The following is a 21735-nucleotide window of genomic DNA, read 5'->3' as shown; positions in this document are numbered from 1 at the left end:
GGAAGGATGATTAAGACACACCTTTGGAGAGTGGTTACAGATGGGGGCAATCAAGCCCAGCTAGTTCACAACTTCTTACTCACCCTGTTAGCAAGGAGGTCAGTGCCACCTAGAGGGGCCAAGCTGAGATGCAAGATGAGCAAAGGAAGCCACTTAGAGCCAGTCCTTTATGGTAACAAGATTCTCCAGTAACCTTACGGATGCCAGACTAAGTGTTCTCATGCTGAGAAAGCTTGGGGGAGACTCATAGTGAATAGGTGATTCACCAGAAGTGTAAGCAAAGAGCAGCAGTGCCCTGATACAACGCTCAGGAGTGCTGGATGCCACCAGAATACCAAGGAAGCTGATAGCACCTGAAGGATTAACATCCTGGGGGACAACGATTTAGGAGGTGGTGAGTGTTGCGCCTGTGAGCCCTGCACCTACAGATTTTAGTGCCAAAGTTACAGTCTTTCCTAGCACAGAAAGATTTGAAACCAGGGAGTGTTCCTCTTTCACCCATGACTGACCGCTGGGGCCAGCTCATGGGATAACTTGTGGAGAAGCGTGGCTCACTCGCCTGGATGGCAGCCACTGTAAGAGACTGAGGATATTTTCAGAGAAGTAGCTCACGCTTTTGGATGATGAGGATTTTGAAAGTTGGATGGACCAGGCCACTGAGGTAGTCCCAAAGTGGCAATGCAGAAAAGACGGGGAGAGAGGATAGCAGAAAGCCATAGGGTCCTCAGAACCAGCAACTCTGGTGCCATGTACATTACCTAGTTGCCTTAGAGAGCACATATGGAACCACAGAGTAGCGAGGACCTCTACTGCTGGTTCAGGGATCTTAAATGACCTCAGGAAGAAAAAAGGTCCAAGTTCCTGATGAGATTTCAGCAGTTACTTGTGAGAGTAACTCTGAAGAAGGGTATCCAGCTAGAGAGGGTGAACCAAGCCCAAATTACACAAGTGTTCAGGGGCACTCTTTGTTGACATCATACTCCTCAACCTACATGTGAAGAGGTTGGAGGACCCACCCGCCTTCCTGGCCCTATTTAAGGAAAGCAGAGAAGAAGAGAATAGAGAGGCAGTGAAGAAGGACCCTGAATTGAAGGCCAAAGCAGTAGCTCCCAAAAATCCAGGAGAAGGAGTTACCCCTAGAGAAAAGGGAGGTAGCCATCCCACATAGCCTACTCCAACATTTGAAAATTATGTGGCTATGCCCCCAGAAAGGCAGAGAAGACCACCTCTGACTGGTGACAACAATCCCCTGATCTGTTTGAAATGTGGGGAAATTGGGCATAAAGTTAGAAGACATACTGTGACGTTCCCCTCTGGTGTTGTCAGGACCAGTGATCTGCTAGGCCGCTCCACTCCTTGACTCTGGGAGCCAGCCTTACCCTGCTCTGCTGTGAGAACCCCCCATCCCTGGGCTGTTCATGAACAGCTTCTGGCACTTAAGCTGCTCCCATCTACTTGCAAGCGAATGACACTAGCCAGTATCTCCGGTCCCAGACACAACCCTAGGAACCTCTGTCTTGCAGTGTCCAGTTATGCCCACTGGATGCTGCAAGCTTACATAAATTCGTCAATTTAACAAAGAAATTGATATATACCAGGCCTGTTATCCCAAGGGGAGCCTCTGACACACTGCAAAGCAAACACACTGCTTCAGGTAAAACAAACAGATTTATTAACTATAAAGATAGATTTTAAGTGATTATAAGTCAAAGCATAACAAGTCAGATTTGGTCAAATGAAATAAAAGCAAAACGCATTCTAAGCTGATCTTAACACTTTCAGTGTCCTTACAAACTTAGATGCTTCTCACCACAGGCTGGCTGGTTACTTTTCAGTCAGGCTCTCCCCTTTGATCAGTGTTTCAGTCGCTTGGTGGTGGTGGTGTCTGTAGCTGTAAGTGGAAGAGAGAGAGCATGGCAAAATGTCTCTCCCTTTTATCATGTCCTTTCTTTCCACTTGGCTTTGCCCCCACCCCTTCAGAGTCAAGTGAGCATTACCTTAGCACAGTCCCAAACTGCCAAAAGAAGGCGGGACTCCCTCGAGGATCTAACAGATTCTTTTGTTGATGCCTAAGCCACTGTCCGTTGTTCCTGTGAGGCTGGGCTGGGTTTGTCCCACCCGTGCCCTGACAAGATGTGAACTACATCTCTGTTCTTGGAGAGTTTTTGCATGGGCTTGCTTTAAGCCATGAGGATACATTTTCAGCCTCATAACTATATACATGGAATTATAACCTATAAACTTACTATAACATTACTGTAACAATTACTATATCACTATAACAATCACTATAACAACCACACTCAGTGCATTATGAGCCTTCTGAAGACACCCAACATGACAAACTTTGCATTGGATACCACACAATCATTTTATAAAGATGAACATGGGGGTGTAAGGTGCTCCCCCAAGATACAGAGCATCACAATGTCCTCAATTCAGGAACACGGGAGACTTCATTTGAAAGCTCCTACAAGGTTGAGTGAATCAAGGAAACACCAGAGGTGACCAGTGAAGGAGTGTACTGCGTCCCGACTGAAGAATAGGTTGCAAGGTTAATCTATCTGAAGCAGTGGACTACCCCAGAAAAGGAGCTGCCTAAAGACCTGGTAGGACCTGCCTCAGAAATTCCAGTAAAGGTGGAAGGACACATCTTGGACAGTGTACTCTAAGTAATCATATTCAGCTCCCTATATGACAAGTTACTGATGTGGCACAGGTACATGCTTAGCCTAAAAGCTCAGGATAGAGTTTATGCTCTATACAACTTTTAATCTCTTTCTTTTAATTGGATATTTTTAGATTTTTAAAAAAGATTCTTTCTACTAAGTAGAACTGTGACAAATGCAGCTTCATCTGTCAATAATTTCTATTTTATATAGAGGGAACTATTGAGAAACATAGATATTATCTCTACGTGTAGGATGCAGTGAGATACTGACTTTGACTTCAGACTAACCACATTAGCCAGAAAAGACATTCATGGAGTTCTATTTGGCCTGAGAAGTCATGAGCTATTTATACCTATTAAGTCAGCTGAATTCTACATGCAGCTTTTTGCATTGCCACATAAATTTGAGAAACACAGTCCTCTTCAAATGTGTAAAAGCAGAATTTGATGTACAGTTGGGTGTTGGGACAGCAGAAGGCAATCCAGTCTGTCTGTCCTGGGAAAAGGAAGAGTCTTATGAAGATATCAAAGGGAGTCTCTCAGACAGGACAGAGGTTATTGGAGCTCAAATACTACAGTAATGGGGTCATTTAAGCACCTTCCTCCTTTCATATCATTCATTTTGTTTTGAGAAGATTTTCTTTGTTTCTAATTAAACTGATTTTACTGAAGTTCTTTGTGATCTGAGACTATTTGGGGAAATTCATGCAGTCTGTCATCTAATTCCATGTAAACTCTTCACACCTGAAAGTACAGTGCATACAATATTTCACTGACAAAAAATCAAGCAACGAACAACAGTACAAAAATGCGGTGGCTTATATTCTTCCAGGTCACTAGGCATTTCAACAAACAGATCCAGGTTTTAACACAGATATATGTCCTTAAATAATTCCAAGTAGAAAAGCACAGAATACTTCTTAAAGTCAAATATAAGCTCTATGGGGCTATGTCTTCCTAGTGTTTGTACAGCTCCTTGCACAATTGAACTCCGATCTAGTATGGGATGTCTCTGGAGTACAGTAATAGAAAAATAAATTATAAATGTTAAGCAAGCAAGAGAATGCACTGCCAAGCATGTTCGTTAGGCATACAGGTGACCTCTTGTGGCCAATCAGAACAATGTCAAGTCTGTCTTGTATTTCCTAGTAGACTAATCCATCAATGTATCCTTCTGCATGGGGTTGCATCTGCTCATTTGGATTTTATCAGACTCCGTACATGAAGGAAAACTGCTTTCTACTTGAACTAACATTGTTTAGCACAAAAAGCAGAATCTGATGATTTTATTTTAAATTTTGAAATCCTATATACCTGCAAAGCCCCATTAAAAATGATAGATATTTGATACTAACACACTACAGAATGTGTCACTTCCATCAAGCGAAGCAAAGGCAATGTGACAGGTGGTTTAAAATTCACACACAATTAGCCGTTTCTCTCCACAGGATTTGTCATTCCACTTTCCGCTTGAATAGACTTCTACACAGTCCTCAATGCCTTTGTCGTTATTTGGTTCCCCTGTTTGCCAGTTGGAATACACAATGTTTTCTCCATTTAGATACTTGAAACGACCCTCTGTCTGAATATCATTTATCCCAAGAAACACTAATTTGTTGTACAAAACAACTATCTGCTGGATGGCAGCATTCTCGGCGGCATTCTGAGGAGAAGCAAGCTGGCCTCCAGCTTGGGAACATCTTTGTTTCAGACTGTCAAAGTTGCCTTCATAGCCACTGGTCATGAATATCTTTTCACCAACAATTCTACCATTCGGGAACATTATAACTAGAAAACAAAGAGATATCTCCACATTAGACCACTAGCTAAGTATGATTTTGTGAAGTCAACAGATTTATGGGGTCAGGTGGCAGAAATCAGTTAAAGTCCATTGATTTCAATGGAGTTATATCACTTTACACCAGTTGAGGATCTGAATCATGGAGTCCATCACTAAATCACTACCGTCACTAGTGATCATTATTGCTACATGCTAAATTACAGACTAAACCCCCTTTCATCCCAACCCCAAGCCCACAAATTCTATTCCTAAGGGTCTGATCCTAGAACCACTGAAATATTCAAAGAGAGGCATTTTCTGTGAGAGGCCGAAGATTTTGGAATTCACTCCTCACCTCTTGGTCTGAATTAGCTTCTATCCGTTCTGATATTTAGGGCTTGCTGCAAATCCCCATCTGTTTTTCCAGCTCAGCTCGCTTCTGTTATAACTAGAAGACCTCCACCCATCTCTCCCTGACATTCTCCCCCTTAATATCCCATTAACATCTAGATATTTCAGCATCTCACCCTGATGCCTTTATGTTTCCTTATAAATCTTCAAGTTTCTATCAGAACTGGAACTTTGCCACAATATGGTGATAAAGGCTATTCCTTCAGGATTTCTGGCAGAACTACCATTGGAAATACTAAAATGTGACAATGAAAAATTATTCTCACAGTATTTCCAGATAGGACCAAAATTTGACCTGGTTTGCCAGCACTGGAATTGCTTGAAGCCTGCTATGGTGAGATTTCCAATCCAGCTTTTGCAGACTTGAAATGTTTGGCTACACATTCAGGTTTTAGGTGTTTATCAAAACTGAACTCTGAACCTTTGGAGGTTTCCCCAACACTATCCTGGGATGTATTCATTACAAGACATGTGAAAAGCATCTGTTAAATACTCTGGCTATATTTTTAACTTGTCACATCTAACTAGGAGAGCATCCTACAATAAAAGACCATACAAAAAAGTAAGTCAGCATGATAAGTGCAGTACTTAGCAGCCATTGCATACAAATCATGGAGCACACTGCTGTCTCAGTAGCTCTTCAGAAGACAGGAAGAAAGCATTGAAAACTTTTACAGCCTGTAATATAGCATCTTCTCTGCAGAGCTGAAAGTACATAGACATTCATAGGGGCCAGTGGTGCTCTGTGAGGGTTTGTATGCATTTGATGATGCACAGTCTTAGGCATCAGTGTAAATCAAGCCTAAGGCACATATCAGAACATCAGATTGCTACAATTTGTCTTGGACAGTGTTCCGACATTCAGCTTTCATTATTAAATGTAACATCCTGATTGCTCTTGCTGTTAAAATGGCATTATCACAAATTAATATCACTTCAGCACAGTAACACATCATGCTAAACTCCTGCTTCCACCATGACAACCCACAAGCTTTGCATTCATTGGTGAAAGGACTGAAAATGCATGGTGAAGAAGTAGTCCCTCTATGACTCCTCCCTTTTTAAACTTGTGCGTGCACACACACACACACCTGGCATAAGGCCACAATACATCGATTTAATTTTCCAGACAAATGTTATCACACAGCTCTTTTAATAATCTCCCCACACCCTTGCAAGCCCAGAGGACAGTTTTTCTCTTTATTTCTGCTAAGTTTCTCAAATATTTTTTGCTGGGTGGTGCTAGCCAGATGTTAGTACAGAAGTTATCTTGTGGACGCCGATTCTCCCATTTGTAATAGCTCACACTGCCTCCCTGCCATTATTAGTAACATGGGCCTCCTCCACTCCTATGTGACAGCATAAAATCCTTGCACCAGCTACAGCAATTGTTAACATTAGGCAAGTGTTTTATGCCTATTTTGCTGTTCTGAATGTGGTTTAGCAGCTGGAAATAAAAAGGAGGAGCCAGCACCATGTGACGAGTCAACTCTCTACAAACCAGCAGGAGCTGCTGCATGGACTTCTGTTTCAGAAATGGAGATTATCTACCTGTAACGGGAGGTTCTTCAAGAGGTGTGGTCCCTATCTGTATTCCACATGTGCACCATGACTCTGAGACCAGAAAAATCCTGCAAGACGTGTCCATTGGTACTGTTGTGCCCTGGAGTTCCTTGTATTCAGTAGCAAGGATTTAAGGGGAGGTGTGTACTGATTGCTTCCCCACTTTCTCCTCTACTGAGAATCCAATCATGATCCAAAGGAGACAGGAAAGAGGGCAGGTAGTGAAACACACTGATCATTTGGTCAGTGGTTCAAAGGGTGGCCTGGTAAGTACCAAGAGTACAAGATTGAGGTCCCACAGTGGTGTCAGATTCACTACCTCGGAGGGTCCTAGTGAGACTCTTCAGGAATCTAAAAAAACAACAAGGAGTACTTGTGGCACCTTATAGACTAACACATTTATTTGTAAAAAGAAAAGGAGTACTTGTGGCACCTTAGAGACTAACCAATTTATTTGAGCATGAGCTTTCGTGAGCTACAGCACGAAAGCTCATGCTCAAATAAATTGGTTAGTCTCTAAGGTGCCACAAGTACTCCTTTTCTTTTTGCGAATATAGACTAACACGGCTGTTACTCTGAAACCTGACATTTATTTGTGTATGAGCTTTCGTGGGCTAAAACCACTTCATCAGATGCATGGAGTGGAAAATACAGTAGGAAGATATATATAGCAGTACATGAAAAAATGGGAGTTGCCTTACCCAGTGGACAGTCGAGACAAATCAATTAAAGTGGGCTATTATCAACAGGATGAAAAATCACTTTTGTAGTGGTAATCAGGGTGACTTATTTCAAACAGTTAACAAGAAGGTATGAGTAACAGTAGGGGCAAATTAGCATGGGGAGATTAGTTTTTTTTAGTTCTTGTAGTGACTTATCCACTCCCAGTCTTTATTCAGGCCTAATTTGATGGTGTCCAGTTTGCAAATTAACCCCAGTTCTGCATTTTCTCTTTGGAGTCTGTTTTTGAAGTTTTTTTGTTGAAGAATTGCCACTTTTATGTCTGTTATTGAGTGTCCAGAGAGGTTGAAGTGCTCTCTGACTGGTTTTTGAATGTTATAATTCTTGACGTCTGATTTGTGTCCCTTTATTCTTTTGCATAGAGACTGTCCATTCTGGCCAATGTACATGGCAGAGAACAGAGTAGCTCTCTCCCCAAGGGTGGAAGATATTGACTGATGCTAGGTGGGCTTGCAGATAGCTAATGGAAAAGGCCTGATGTCTTGAGAGTGAGGAGGTAGTTAAAAATGCAGAAACATCTACTGTCTCTGGCCACAACTAGTTTTGTTGTGCCAAGGTAGAGAAATGCCTCAATTTAGCTAGAGAACATTTCTGATGGAGTCTTTTCAATTGTGATTAAGAACCATTTGAAAAGTCTCCGAAGAATAATGTTCTAGGTCCAGCACCCATACAAATACCAGGCCACGAGGTGAAGAGAGGACAAGCTGGGATGTCTGATCCCACCATTCTCCTGAGTTAGCAGATCTGGGAAGGGCTGAATGCTAATGAAAGGATGGACTGACATTTGCTGGAGGTCCAGAAACCAGAATTGCCTGGGCCAGCTGGATGCCAGCAGGTGCTGATCTTGCAGCTTATTAGTCAGAGCTCAGGTTGGTACAGACAAATCCTTGCTTATGCGTGTCTTACCCTTGTAGTCAGCAGGTTTAGATGGACCTTAAGTCTTTAGGACCTGAGTACAAGTACTCACCTAATTTAGAAGGAGTCAGGGAGAGATTCCTTCCTATGGGACCAGATCTGGAAGGGGATCTGGTCCAGCGTTGGTGAGAGTGCCCCTTATTCTCATGAAAAGCCCTAGATAATGGGTCTTTGGACTTAACAGTTTTGGCCTCCATTCTGGAGCTCATGATTAGAGAGGAACTGCTCGTGGACTGAGGCCAACATATGGGGGTGGGGGGAGTCTGCCTGGTTCTGATTAGGGTCTCATGGCTTTCTCCATGAGGTACTTCCTAAGTCAAAACTCTCATCTATTTCAGGTTCAGGGAGGGAAGGAGCTGCAGATACTGTGCTTGGTGGGGATGAGTCTGAGCCGCCAATGTGATGCAGCCTTGAAAAAGGCTAAAGCAGTTCTAGGATGCATCAGGCAAGCGTTACTACCCTTATATAAGGCACTGGTGAGACCTCATCTGGAATACTGTGTGCAGTTCTGGTTTCCCATAGTTAAGAAAAATTAATTCAAACTGGAAAAGGTGCAAAGATGGATTAGTCGGATGATCAGATGAGTGGAGAGAAGAATCAAAGAGCTTGGCTTGTTCAGCCAAACCAAACAATGGCTGAGGGGAAATGTGATGGCACTCTATAAATAAATCAGAGGGATAAATACCAGGAAATGAGAGGAGATATTTAAGTTAAGTGCCAATGTGGACACAAAAACAAATGTATATAAACTGGCCATCAACAAGGTAAGGCTTGAAATTAGACAAAGGTTTCTAAGCATCAGAGAAGTGAAGTTCTGGAACAGCCTTCCAAGGGGAGCAGTGGGGCCAAAAAACCCCTAACTGATTCAAAACTGAGCTTGATAAGTTTATGGAGGGGATGGTATGCTGAGACTGCCTTTAATGGCATGTAGCTGACCTGTGACTGCTGGCAGAAAATATCTCCAATGGCTGGTGATGGGACACTAGAAGGGGAGGGTTCTGAGTCACTACAGAGAATTCTTTCCCAGGTGGGTCTTGCTCACATGCTCAGGGTCTAACTGATCACCATATTTGGGGTTAGAAAGGAATTTTTCCCCAGATCACATTGGCAGAGAGCTTGGGTTTTTCCCCCCTTTCTCTGAAGCATGGGACATGGGTCACTTACAGGTTTAAACTAGAGTAAGTGGCAGATTCTCTGTAACGTGAAGTCTTTATATCATGGGTTGAGGACTTCAGTAATACAGCCAGATGTTACGGGTCTATTTCAGGAGTGGGTGAGTTTCTGTGGGCCTGCAATGTGCAGGAGGTCAGACTAGATGATCCTGATGATCCCTTCTGGCCTTAAAATCTATGAGTAGGGTCCTACCAAATTCACTGTTATGAAAAATGCAGCACAGACCGTGAAATCTAGTCTCCTCCCATGAAATCTGGTGGTTTGTGTGCTTTTACCATGTACTATACAGATTTCACAGGGGAGACTAGTGTTTCTCAAATTGGTGGGCCTGACCCAAAAGGGAGTTGCAGGGGGTGACGCTAATTTAGGGGGGTTGTAGCATTGCCACCCTTACTTTGATGCTGCCTTCAGAGCTGGGTGGCTAGAGAGCACGGCTGGTGGCCGGGTGCCCAGCTCTGAAGGCAGCGCCCCACCAGCAGCAGCGCAGAAGTAAGGGTGGCAATACCATGCCATGCCATCCTTATTTCTGCGCTGCTGCCTTCAGAGCTGGGTGGCCGGAGAGCGGCAGCTGCTGACTGGGGGCCCAGCTCTGCAGGCAGCAGTGCAGAAGGGTGCCAATACCATACCATGCCATCCTTACTTCTGTGCGGCTGCTGGCAGCAGCTCTCGGAGATGGGCTCTCAGCCAGCAGCCACCACTCTCCAGCTGCCCAGCTCTGACGGCAGAGCCCTCCCCCCCCCCGCCAATAACCTTGTGACCCCCCCACAACTCCTTTTTGGGTCAGGATCCCTAAAAGTACAACACCTTGACATTTCAGATTTAAATACCTGAAATCATGAAATTTATGATTTTTTTAAATGCTATGACATAAAATTGACTAAAATGGACCGTGAATTTGGTAGGGCCCTATCTATGAGTCAAGGCTGCTCTGGGGCTCATCACTGACCAAGAAAGAGAGCGTGCAGGATAGACACTTGTTAAACTCCAGAACTCTAGGCATAGCCCTTCTCTGAAAGGGGAGAAAGAGGAAGGGTCCCCAAGGCAGGGAAAACTAATCTACACTAACTATAAAGAGACTACTAAAAATGCCAGACTAACAACTCTATACAATTATATTTACAGACTGTGCAAAGATATCATCAGACACAGAGAACTCCACTCTGGCCATGCAGTGGGAAGAAGGAACTGGAGAGGCGGGTCAGTCTGAATTGCCCCTTTTTGGAGCATGAGGAGCCCCAGAGCACAGACACAGCTCAACAGACATTCCTGACAAGATTTTCAGGTCTCAGGCACATGATGCACATCTGAGGTGTGGACTACACATAGGACTCAAAGAAAAACTGCTGGTTTAAATGGTCTCAGGCTAGCCAAACACACACTGGTGGATACAATTAGCAAACACATGATTCGCAGAGGATTCTAGTTTTTGGAGTTAATTACTAGAGCTGGACAGAGAAAGGTTTCCCAGAGGATTTCATTATTTCAAATTTTGGCTTCACTCTGATTCAGAACAAAACCTCAAAATTTCCAAATTCTCCCCAAAGGGGAATGGAGTCCAGGATCAGGAAGTACTCAGCCTAGCGGGCTGCCCTGGAGCTCTGGACGCTGGAAGCCCTACGCTCTGCAGTTCCAGGGCAGCCCACCATGGGAATCCAGGCTGGCGAGGAGCCATGAGCTTGGCAGTCAGGACTCCAAGGGCTTCTAAGCTCTCAACTCCCTGTGACTCCACCAGCAGGTTTGCTGAGGAGTCAGGTGGGTGAGCTGGCAGGAAACTCGGCAGGTTTGGTTCTATCAGAACTTCATTGAAAACTAAAAATTTTTGATTTCAATGAATGAGCAAACTCCAATAAAAGAAGGTTTCACTGGAATATTTCTGAGCAACTCTATTAATTACCTTGGTATTAGGCCTGGCCTAAATACAAAGATGTACCAGTTTAACTAAAGGCGTACTTTTAAACCAGTTTAGTTAAACAAGCACAAAGCCCTGTGTAGACATTCATTTGATTTAAAGCTGGCTTAGTCAGCTCTATTTGATTCCTTGATGATTTAAGCTTAAATCGATATAATCCATTGTATAATCAATTTGAGAGAGTGTTCACACAGGAGTTTTCACCAGTTTAATTGAAGTGGCACAACTTTTATGAGAAGAACAGTCCTTTTCCTGATCTTGTGAGGAGACCAGTGCTTACTGAGAGATGCTCCGTGCCTGTAACTGGATTCAGTGAGATCAGAGGGTACTTGGGATCACTCCAGAGAATTCATCCCTCATTGGATTGGGCCTTTGTATTGTCTTTGGGGCAGAGAAAGTGCTCTGCTCTATATTTTATAAAGCATCACATAAGTCTGAGGCATTGTTTAAATGCATCAGACTACAAATCAGAAGACTTCAAAGGGATCAGAGCTAAAATTGTGTTGAAAGGCACCATCCAACTACAGCATCATCTTACCTTTTTTGTACTTGGAGAAGCTGCTTTGCAGCGCTCTCAGCTGCCCTTCCAAAGTACTTACTTGTCTTTTAAGGAGATTGATTTCTGAATACAGAAAGTTGCATTAATCTTAATGTTACAACTAATAAGCAATATAGACAAATAACAGCAGACCTGTAGTTTCTACTCTAGATGACTTGGTTATGATCTACACCTCTATATGTTCAGGTTATAGATCTAAACCTGGATTGCCTAGCTTTTTTATGTGATAAGAATTACACAGGATGTGTGGATATGTTTATCCATAACTGGAAGGAAAGATTGCATCAGTTCTACTTACTCCCTCTGTTTAAGGACAGGACTAAACATCATTATACTATCCACACATACAGTGCTTGGGGACCTAAGTCTGTAGATACATCACTTTCTGAGGGTTGGTCTACACTGCCATAGTAAATTGATCTAACTTACACAATTTCAGTTATGTCAATAACGTAACTGAAGGCAACGTAGTTAGATCCACTTACCGCGGTGGCTACACTGCATTGTGTCGACATCGACTTCACTTAAGCTTCTCGGGGAGGTGAAGTACACAAATCAATGGGAGTGCTCTCCCATCGATTTAGCGTGTCTTCACCAGACCTGCTAAATCGACACTCACTGCATCGATTCTTGCAGCACTGCCAATCTACCGGTAAGTGTAGACATGCCCTGAGTGCCCAGACTGGTCTTCCTGGTCTACATAATGCTAAAAATGCTTTCCCCACTGCTACTATATCACTGAGATGTGTCATTTTGCATTCTGTAAACAATTAGGTGGAGTTGGAGGACTGTGTTTTGAAGTTGTAGAAGGGTGAATGTGGGGGGAAGGGCACTTCTAAATAGTACCCTAGGGACTGGTTCACAAATTGTTACAAACTTGGACATGCTGGTTTTACTTTACTTACATATGAAGTATTATCTAGATCTCAATCTATTTATCTAGATAATTTACATACACATGTGAAAACACTCTGTAAAAGACAGTCTGCATCCTGGGATAGTGCAATATTTTGATTCTCTCATTACTCTCAGTATAATCTCATTTTAGCAAGCTACCAAAAGCGATATCCAACACCCACCCTGGGGTTAATGTCTGTGTTTGAGACGTAGAAAATAATGGATAGTTAAGCTCTAGTGAAGTGTTTTATCATTTGTTCTAAAGTAAGAAGCTCCTTGACCCTCCCTCTTCAATCTAAAGATTAAAATATTCTACAGCGAGCTATATCCACAAATATACTGGATTCCTCATGAAAATTTTGAGGTATTTTTTCTGAGGCAGAAAAGAGCGAGAAAGAAAGCAGTTATTTTTTAAATTATTTTTGAAAATATAAATTCATCATACATAGGAAGATTTTGTAATCACTAGAATGGGTTTACTACTCTGTGATGTGGAAAGAGATATTTTTATGATTTGAAATCTTGGCTCCATTATGTAAATAGGAGTTTTGTCATTGGCTTCAGTAGGACCAGGATTCTATCCATGAAACAAATGACTGATATATAATTTATAAAATACTACTGATTAATCTTATATTTCATAGTCATATTTTGATCTTTATATTTAGGCAATGTCTTTCATTTTGCAGGTGAACCAATTTTACATAATGTAAATTATGCACATGTAAATTGAATATACTTATTTTTTCCCCAGATGGAGCTTACTTGAGCCTTCTTGTGGATGTGGGACAGAAAGTGGTCCAAAATTCATTAGCACACAGCAACAGAGAAAACCCTTAAATCCCTTCCCCAGCAAACAAACAAACCCATTGCTCTACTTACCTGATAGTCCACTGTCTCCCCTTGTTCCTTTTTCACCTACTGAACCTTTATCACCTTTTAGCCCAGAAGAACCAATTTGCCCTTTGGGGCCCTGTAAACCTGAGCTTCCTTGTAACCCTATTGTTAGAACAAGTGAAACAGATACAAAAAGAACAAGTTAATCTGCAGGTAGTTTTCTAATTTCATCTATAAAATAATGGGCATTTACACACCGTCTTTCCTCTAAAAATCTCATAATATTTTACCAACAATCCACCAATTTAGCCTTGATGCCATCTTTGAACTAAGTAGTAGTATACCCATTTTGCAAATGAAGTAACTGAGACCCAGAGATGTCAACCATATTGGCCAAAGCCACTTAGTGAAACAGTAGCAGGGCTAGGTATAGAACCCAGGTGTCCTGACACACAGTCCACCGCTGTAATAGATGGATAACCATGCCCTCACATATTTTTATTTATCTGAACACGGGGCTGAGATTCAGGGATCCCTGAGTTCTAATAAAAGCTCTAATGGAAACTTGCTGCTAATCTTGGACAAATTACAACTTCCACCGGTCGTGCCCCAATTTCTTCATTTGTAAAATATGGATAATCACCCCAGAGGGTGACATGCCTTCAGAACTGATTAATATTTGTAAAGCGTTTTGAAAATGCAAAGCACTATATCACTATTAAGAATTATAATTACAGTAATGGCATATATGCACTTTGCCATTTGCTTGATGATACTCTGCCTGAGCAACAATTGCATAGTAAAACGTGAAGAGTGCATCTAATAATGGTAGATGTAACTCCACCATCTAATACCCATTAAGTTTAAATGATGAACATCAGATTACTTAGGAATACTAGACTCTCTTATCAAAGATAAGGCAATTTTATTTAGACTTAAATAATTCTGACATCATGTAGAGATTGCAGGTAAATACAAACAGAGGTTCTGTTAAGATTTAGCAATTCATGTACTGTGGGGTGGTGAAACTAGTTTAGATAAGATATGTCCTTATTTGAACTCAAATTAAGGACTTGTTTACTGTCAGGAAAGTTAGTTTAACTTTCCGGGAATGCTTATTTTTGTACTCCTAACTACCTTAAGAGCTTGTGTACACAGGGAAATTGATCAACATAGCAACAGTGCTATATATTTATTCCACTATTATTATGCCGGCCAATTTTCATGTGTAGATAAGCTCTAACTGGCACTGGTTAAACATAGAAACACTGAAATTTTGGGAAAAAAAAGCAAGCTATTCACTCAGTAGTTTTCAATCGGTGAGAACTAAGAATTCCCATGAATTTCATTAGAGAGGCTTTTTTTCCCCAAGAGCTGATTCCTGATTTCTAGGGCAAAGAAGATTTGGTTATGCTTCAGATAAGTGTACAGCCTTTGGCTTTGTATTTAACTAAATGGAATCCTGAACCCTTTCAACTTGTGTCCTTCACTATCTCCTAAGTCTATGGGACAAGTTCTCGGCTGGTGCAAATGGAGGCAACAGAGCTGTGGCAATTTGCAGCAGCCAAGAAATTGTTAAATTGGAAGCAGTCTTTGCAATGCAGAATTCAAGCCTGTCTACATCACTTACCTCTGTCTCCTTTGTCTCCTTTTGCTCCCTTTTCACCGACTGAACCTTTGTCCCCTTTTGGCCCAGGGAAGCCTGCGATTCCTGGCTGCCCCTTTGAACCTGTAGTTCCTGGCAGGCCTAAGGAGTGATGAAGGGAATGAGAAGTACAAAACCAGCAATTTTATTATCAGGTGTTTTTTATTACAGCGAGTCTCCCAGTGGGAATAATTCTGGGCTTTGCCAGTTACTTGATGATAGACTCTGAGTGAATGCACAGGGAGACTTAAGGAGTGTGTGGATTTTGAAATCTAGCATCATCATGTAATAGATTATAAATATCAGGGAAAATTCCAACTACTTTTTGGTGCACAGTCATCAAACTATCCCATCAAAACCAGATGATTCAATTGTATAATTCCCACACCATATAGAAATTAGAGAACATTAACGAAAATTGCACACGTCCAACCCACAATGATCTATTTTCAAATTCAGCACTATTCGATTGGAAACAAACAATCACTGAAGTGTGCAGTACAGTCTAATGACACCACTTACCTCTCTCCCCTTTTACTCCTTTTTCACCTGGTGAACCCCTATCCCCCTTTGGCCCAGAAGGGCCCGCATTGCCTGGGTTACCCTTCAAACCTGGCACTCCTTGCAATCCTGATGAAACAGGGTGAAAAGGAAATACATGACATGTTTGTTTACATTATAACCCTATTAAAACTACTGTCCCTGCTTGGAAAGATCCTTTTTTTAAAATAATGTCTGACTGGTTGCAACTTAGTGTGTGGGCAACAAATTGAGCTGAATAGGTTGCGAGTTGCTAACCTGGAATGTGATAACATACAATCAGCAGTCAATTCAATAATGAAAATTAGATTACTCTTTTTGGTGCAAAATCCAAAGGGAAAGGGAGTTCTGTTTGAAATTAGAGAATTCTGACAAAGTTAAAATCTGTTTTAAAGAGTTCTGTTCATCTGAATTCTGAGTATGCAAAGTAATTTTTATTCATTTTTTAAAATGTTATAAACTAAAAATAGGAAAGCCCTGTTTGGTAGGACACATATGAAGTGTTTGCAGTTGAATAACATGAAACTCATTTGATAGTCTCTATGAAGATGAATGCAAAACTAAGACCAGGTTCACTGAAAAGTTCAATAAATTTCACGTGTACCTAGATTAGTACCGAATGAACATGCCCTAGCCTCATTTATAGTTTTATTTGAAAATCATGTGAAATTTGCAGTTTTGTTACAAAACTGGTTGAAATTCAAAGTAAAATATTTTTGGATGAAAAGGTACAAGCATCAAGGCTAGATAAATGCTTTGTTCAAACTCCTGTGAAGCTAAGCCACTGGTCTTTACACAGTTTTGCTATTAGGCCCAAACTAAGCCCTACATCCACACTTGATGGTGTAAGCTCATCTCTACTATCAGGAGATTTTCTCTGTCCCCTGGGGCTGTATATGATTGTTCCAATACTGTATACATGCATATATTTGCATATTTAACCTAAATTTACTTTTGTTCAGTTTTTATCCCAATAACAGTAGTTATAAACCCTTAGATCATGTATCATAGGTACTTGAAGGTCCACTGTTAAGATTAATTTAGTTGGAGTAAACATGCTTACTTTTAGTTCTGCTTAATTTAGGTTCTTTTAAGCTTTTTCCAGATGGTTAGTAGCTAGTGATCACATTAACCTCCCCAATCAAAATAATCATAGCTCTTACCTCTAGCTCCAATATCCCCTTTTGTGCCTTTTTCTCCTGGTGAGCCCTTCCCTCCTACTAATCCAGCAGGGCCCATCTTTCCTGGGGGACCTTGTGACCCCTTTAATCCTTGTAATCCTAGCATTGGGTCAAAAGAAAAATAATAGATTTAAAAAAGAAAAAAAGTGAGTGAGCTGCAAGAGATTTGCAGATGAATAGGATAAGGTTTGTTAAATTAGGGCCAAATTCTGCTTGCAATTCATCAGGGTGTAAATCAGGTAAGAACCTGCTCCTTGTAATCTAATAATAAAATATAAAGTCTAGTGAGTTGCTATGGTCGTGATAGGATTGTAAAGTTAGTATCAGTTCATTAACTGTCCACCTCTTCCAACATGTCAAGATGGTTTAATGATTTATTTTGGATTAAAATAATTGTGATAGCAAATGGAAGACACATGTTGAAAAGGCTGCTCCTGGGGCAAGAGTGAAGATATGTAACAGAAATCAATATTGTGTGAATCAAGCAAGAGAATATTCTGTGTGTTTAATTAATCAGTGGTGTAGACCTGAGCAAATATAATGAGGAATTATTGGTTTAATATTCTTGAACATAACACACACCAATCTGTGCTCACTTTTATTTATGTATTCATGAAATTTGTGTTTTTATTCACAAAAATGGAAGAGGAGAGCAAAACCATTCCAAATACTACCATGAATATATATTTGCAAGAGCATTCACAATGGAAAGGCTCCTTGGACTACTTTGGACAGCTCTTTTCATTATTCACACAGTAGATTCAGTAAACAATTCAGAATGTTCAAGAATAATTTGTGGACAAAAAGAGGGGAGTAAGGGTGATTTCTGTTTGGAAAAGAAAACCAGGGGACTTGCAGGAATAAACAAGCCATTCAAAATAATACCAAATACTCAAAGATGAGTCTGCAAATAAAACTTCACAAAACTGTTCAGCGAGCAATTGCAAAGAATGAGCTAATGTACAAAAATGACGAACTGTTTGTAGACAACGTACAAAAAGGAATAAAGACTAAATTGTTCAGATACATTATTCACAATGAATAATATGACAGGTTCTTTTAGGTACCTATTGTAAATTAATTAACTCCCTTTTTATAATTTGTAACCAAATGCAATATTATTGAATGATAAAGTAATCCTTCAATGTAAACCTCTATATGGGAAACCTTTGTTAGTTCTGTAAAGCCAGGTTTTTTTCTAGCGTGTATTCTGGGATTTATATTAGGAATTAAGTAATTGTGCAAACTACAGAGTAATACCCTACAACATATCTCGATGGAGCTCTTGCTAAACAGACTTGCTCTGAGATAAGGGGCAGGTAGAAAGAAAAATGTTTTTATTGTAGCTAAGTTATTTTAAATATGCAGGGTAAATAAAGCTACTCTGAAAAGAAATACCACAGTCAAATTCTCTGCTTTATTTTACTGTGGGAACTCTCTCACCCAAAAGAGTATTTACCCATGTGAGTGATTCCACTGAAGTCCAAGGGTTCACTGAAGTGAATCTAGCCCCAATTGAATATTTACATTCAGCATGCATATTTCCCCTTGTTTGACCCTCTGTCGTCCTCAAACTTCTGGATATTTTTGGGAAAGAAAATTTAGACAATTTTCATAGGGATTTTTTTTTTTGAGCCAACATAGAGCTAGTCTACATTTTTATATTTTGATTTTTTTTAAAACTGGGGAAAATTGCATTTTAAAAATCTGTTTCTGAGCCACGTCTAGCAGTAACAACTTTCAATCACTACCAACCCAAGCCAGATATCAAATTGATGATCCAGAGATTAAAGGTTCTACAGCACTTCATCTACCCCAGAGGCATCCAGTCCTATACAATAAGAGGTTTCATGTTGAATATGAACAATACTTCAGCTCTATCCCAGCCTTCAGTAATTACCAGTAGGAACATAAGGACCTTCAGGTTTTACATACCATATGATTAGCTGCATCTTTTTGTACAAGTTTTGCAGAGCTAAATGGTTTGTAGGAAGCATCTTTTTAATGAGAAACAGTTGGGAAAAAAATACCAGACAGACATGTGAATAGTAAGCATAACATTAGAAAGTAAATACTTCTATACCTTGACTTCCTTTTTCTCCTTTAGGGCCTTCCTTCCCATCTCTTCCATCTCTGCCTGGTAATCCGTTCTGAGCAGGTCCACATACAACTACTGCACATGCATTTGGCTCCCATTTTTGAACCTGGCTTGGAGTTGCAGTGGATGTGTTCAGCAGGGATATTCCCAGGGCAAAAGTGATCAGTGTTGGAAGCAGCAGCATTGTTCAGGCGTCTGCCCTGTTGAAAAAAAAATCACAGAGTTACTCTAAGAACATTTTGTCTCCATATAATCAGTTTATATTTTGTAGTGCAAACTGATTAAACAAAGAAATGCTCAATGCCTCCATTCGAGTTCAGTTATCCTGGTTCATCATTATTTTACATAAAGCATCAGTGCTCATGGAAAACACTTTATTAAATTCTGGACAGATCTTAATAAAACTTTAAGTTTGTCCTTTGTTAAATTATTCACCATGCAAAATCAGAATGAGCTAAATTTAAGTCCCATCATGCCATCCACTATTTAAGTGTTTGCAAACACTTGAGCCTGATCCTGTTCCTTATCCCATGTGGACGGGCACCTAGGTGGTTCCCCACTGCAGCCATTGGGGCTCCAGGTAGGTGAGAGGTTCTCCTGTGCAGAATATATTTCCTGGAGCAGGAAATAATTCTGAAGATTTAAGTGAGCAGAGCAACTGCTTTTCTAGCGAGTGAACTAGGTTGAGCCCTGCTCAGGTGCACTGTGTGTGCTGGGGAAGTGGGCACACAGGCTGGGAAGGATTGCTGTCCTTGTAATTCAGGACACAACTGCAGTCCTGGTCACACAAATGTTGGTATGGGCAGGGGCTGCTTTGGAGGATTTAGGAAATCATGGCTCTTTCCCCCACATCAGGAGTCATGGCTCTTTCCCCCACATCAGCCAGCAGAAAGGGTCCTAAGGAGCACATGCTACACCCTATTCAAAGGTAGCTCAGCGACCATAGTTACCCTGTGATCTTGCATCAATTGTGCCTGTTAAAACATAATGGCCTCAAGGATCTCCTGCTGAGCCACTACCATTTAAACAGGCTGGGCCATAAAGTGACAATTGAAGCCTTAAAATCCAGGGATTGATGGTTAACATACTGGATTTCTCCCTTTTTGCAAAATACCAAGTTACAGAAAAACATCAGACAAGATCAAAGGTTTGATTTGTTCAGAAAGGCACTGCACTAAAAGTCAGCTGACAAACGCGGTGTATTTTAGTAATTGGCAGCCAAGAAATTAACAAACATACCAGAACTTGCTTCTATTGTACATACATTGCACCCAAGCATGAAAAGGGTTAGCTAAGCACTGACAGGCTTCTCTGAAACGGTTAAAATCAAACCTAGAAGTACATCATCTGTTTAATAAGCAAGAGATGCATTACTCAAATTCATTTAATACAATGCCACCTGCTATATTAAATTTCAAACTCATATATGGTAGAAGTATTCAGAGAGTCACATCATATTCCATAAATAATATTTTAAAATAAACTCAAAATATAAATTTTGCTACATGCTGAATGCAACTTAATCATTAAAGGACTGAATTAAAAGTTATAGCATTGATGATATCCAGTCACTTACTCTATAATTTCTGGTGCTCTACAGAAGCATTACAGGAATGCTTTAATAAGAGTTCAACTCTCCGTTTATATGGTATGCATTGAGTAACATGACATCTGGTTTCTCACCCATATCGCATTCCAGTAAACAGCAGTTTAATTTTGCTAAAGAACATTTCAACATTTTAGTTTATCTTGAAACGCTGGTGAAAGGGAAGACCAGGTACAAGAAAGGGATTTCCCACAAATGCAGAACAAATGGAAGGAGGAACTGATCTGCCCTAAGAGACTGCAGGACAGAATCCAAGCACATACAGTAATATGACCTCTCAAATATTTGGCATCTTTGAAAAAGTGTGTGTAATTTATAGCTCACAGTTTAAGCCTGTGCAAACTGCACACGCCAGGCATGATCAAAAGGCCAAGGAAATTGACAGGCTGTGGATCAGGGTCATACAGGGGATAACCTGGATCTCATTAAATTTATCAGTGTGACAGGGGGCCTCTACTCCTGACTGTTCTGGGGATTAGCTCTGCACAGCCAATGCCCCTTCCATCTCTTTTTCCTCTGTGGCCCTTCTCTTGCTCCAGGAACTGCAGTGCCCTCTTCATGACTTGGCCCTCCGTCCAGGTCACTCTGTGGTTTCCCCTTCTGGGGGAGATGTGAATCAAAGTTCCTGCTCAGCAGCAGTCTCAGGAACTCCTCCCATTCACTGCCCCAGGTGCCATTCCTTCAGTGGCTGGCCTGGGAACCTGGGTTCTGGGTTCTGGGTTCTACTCCGGGTTCTGGCTCAGGGACCCTCTACACAGCAGCCAAGGCTTATTCCTTCCTGCGCCTTGCTGCCTTTCCTTGAGCCCCTTTTTGCTCTGAGCTCTGGGAGTTTATAAAGGCCCCTCCTCTTCCTTCACAGGTCAGCTTCCTCCCAGTTATCTCCCTCATTGGCTGTTTAACTGGCTGACTGGGCCCACCTGGCCTAATTCAGCCCTCTTAGGGTCAGTGCAGGGAGTACACCCATCACAAACAGTAAAGCCAACATCTAAAATTTACACAGAAAGGAAAAGATCTAAATAATCTCTGCAATAACTGAGCTCAAATGGCCTTCTATTCAATAAATGGTATACATCAGAGCTCTTCTCTTACCATGCATTTTTGTCTCAAACAAATGGACACTATGCAAGCAATTTCCCACTGCATATTTTCAAGAAGCAATGCCCTCCTTATTTCTGGGGATGTCCCAGTTGGTTGAGAAGATACAAAAAT

The 21735-nt window shown here is 41.2% G+C and overlaps 1 protein-coding gene across 1 annotated transcript; it reads right to left on the bottom strand.

Annotated features, from left to right (window-relative positions):
• Window positions 1–4082: 4082 nt before the first annotated feature.
• Window positions 4083–19104, bottom strand: LOC144267371 (uncharacterized). The gene is made up of 7 exons (XM_077821290.1): window positions 18906–19104; window positions 16805–16921; window positions 15624–15731; window positions 15087–15203; window positions 13502–13618; window positions 11702–11785; window positions 4083–4459 (listed from the first exon to the last, which is right to left on the bottom strand). The coding sequence occupies exons 1-7, from the start codon at window positions 19102–19104 to the stop codon at window positions 4083–4085; spliced, it is 1119 nt and encodes a 372-aa protein (XP_077677416.1).
• Window positions 19105–21735: the final 2631 nt, after the last annotated feature.

Source organism: Eretmochelys imbricata, chromosome 7 (assembly GCF_965152235.1).
Source record: "Eretmochelys imbricata isolate rEreImb1 chromosome 7, rEreImb1.hap1, whole genome shotgun sequence".
Taxonomy (NCBI): Eukaryota; Metazoa; Chordata; order Testudines; family Cheloniidae; genus Eretmochelys; species Eretmochelys imbricata.
This window is presented reverse-complemented; position numbering and strand designations above follow the sequence as displayed.

What these genes read in the sequence shown, in the direction of transcription:
- LOC144267371 (XM_077821290.1), bottom strand. Translation starts at nt 19,104, where the DNA reads ATGCTGCTGCTTCCAACACTGATCACTTTTGCCCTGGGAATATCCCTG. An exon ending in AGGAGTAAAAGGGGAGAGAG is followed by an intron (nt 15,204 to 15,623) that starts GTAAGTGGTGTC and finishes ATCACTCCTTAG; the next exon opens with GCCTGCCAGGAACTACAGGT. An exon ending in CTTCTCCAAGTACAAAAAAG is followed by an intron (nt 4,460 to 11,701) that starts GTAAGATGATGC and finishes TTTGTTTTCTAG; the next exon opens with TTATAATGTTCCCGAATGGT.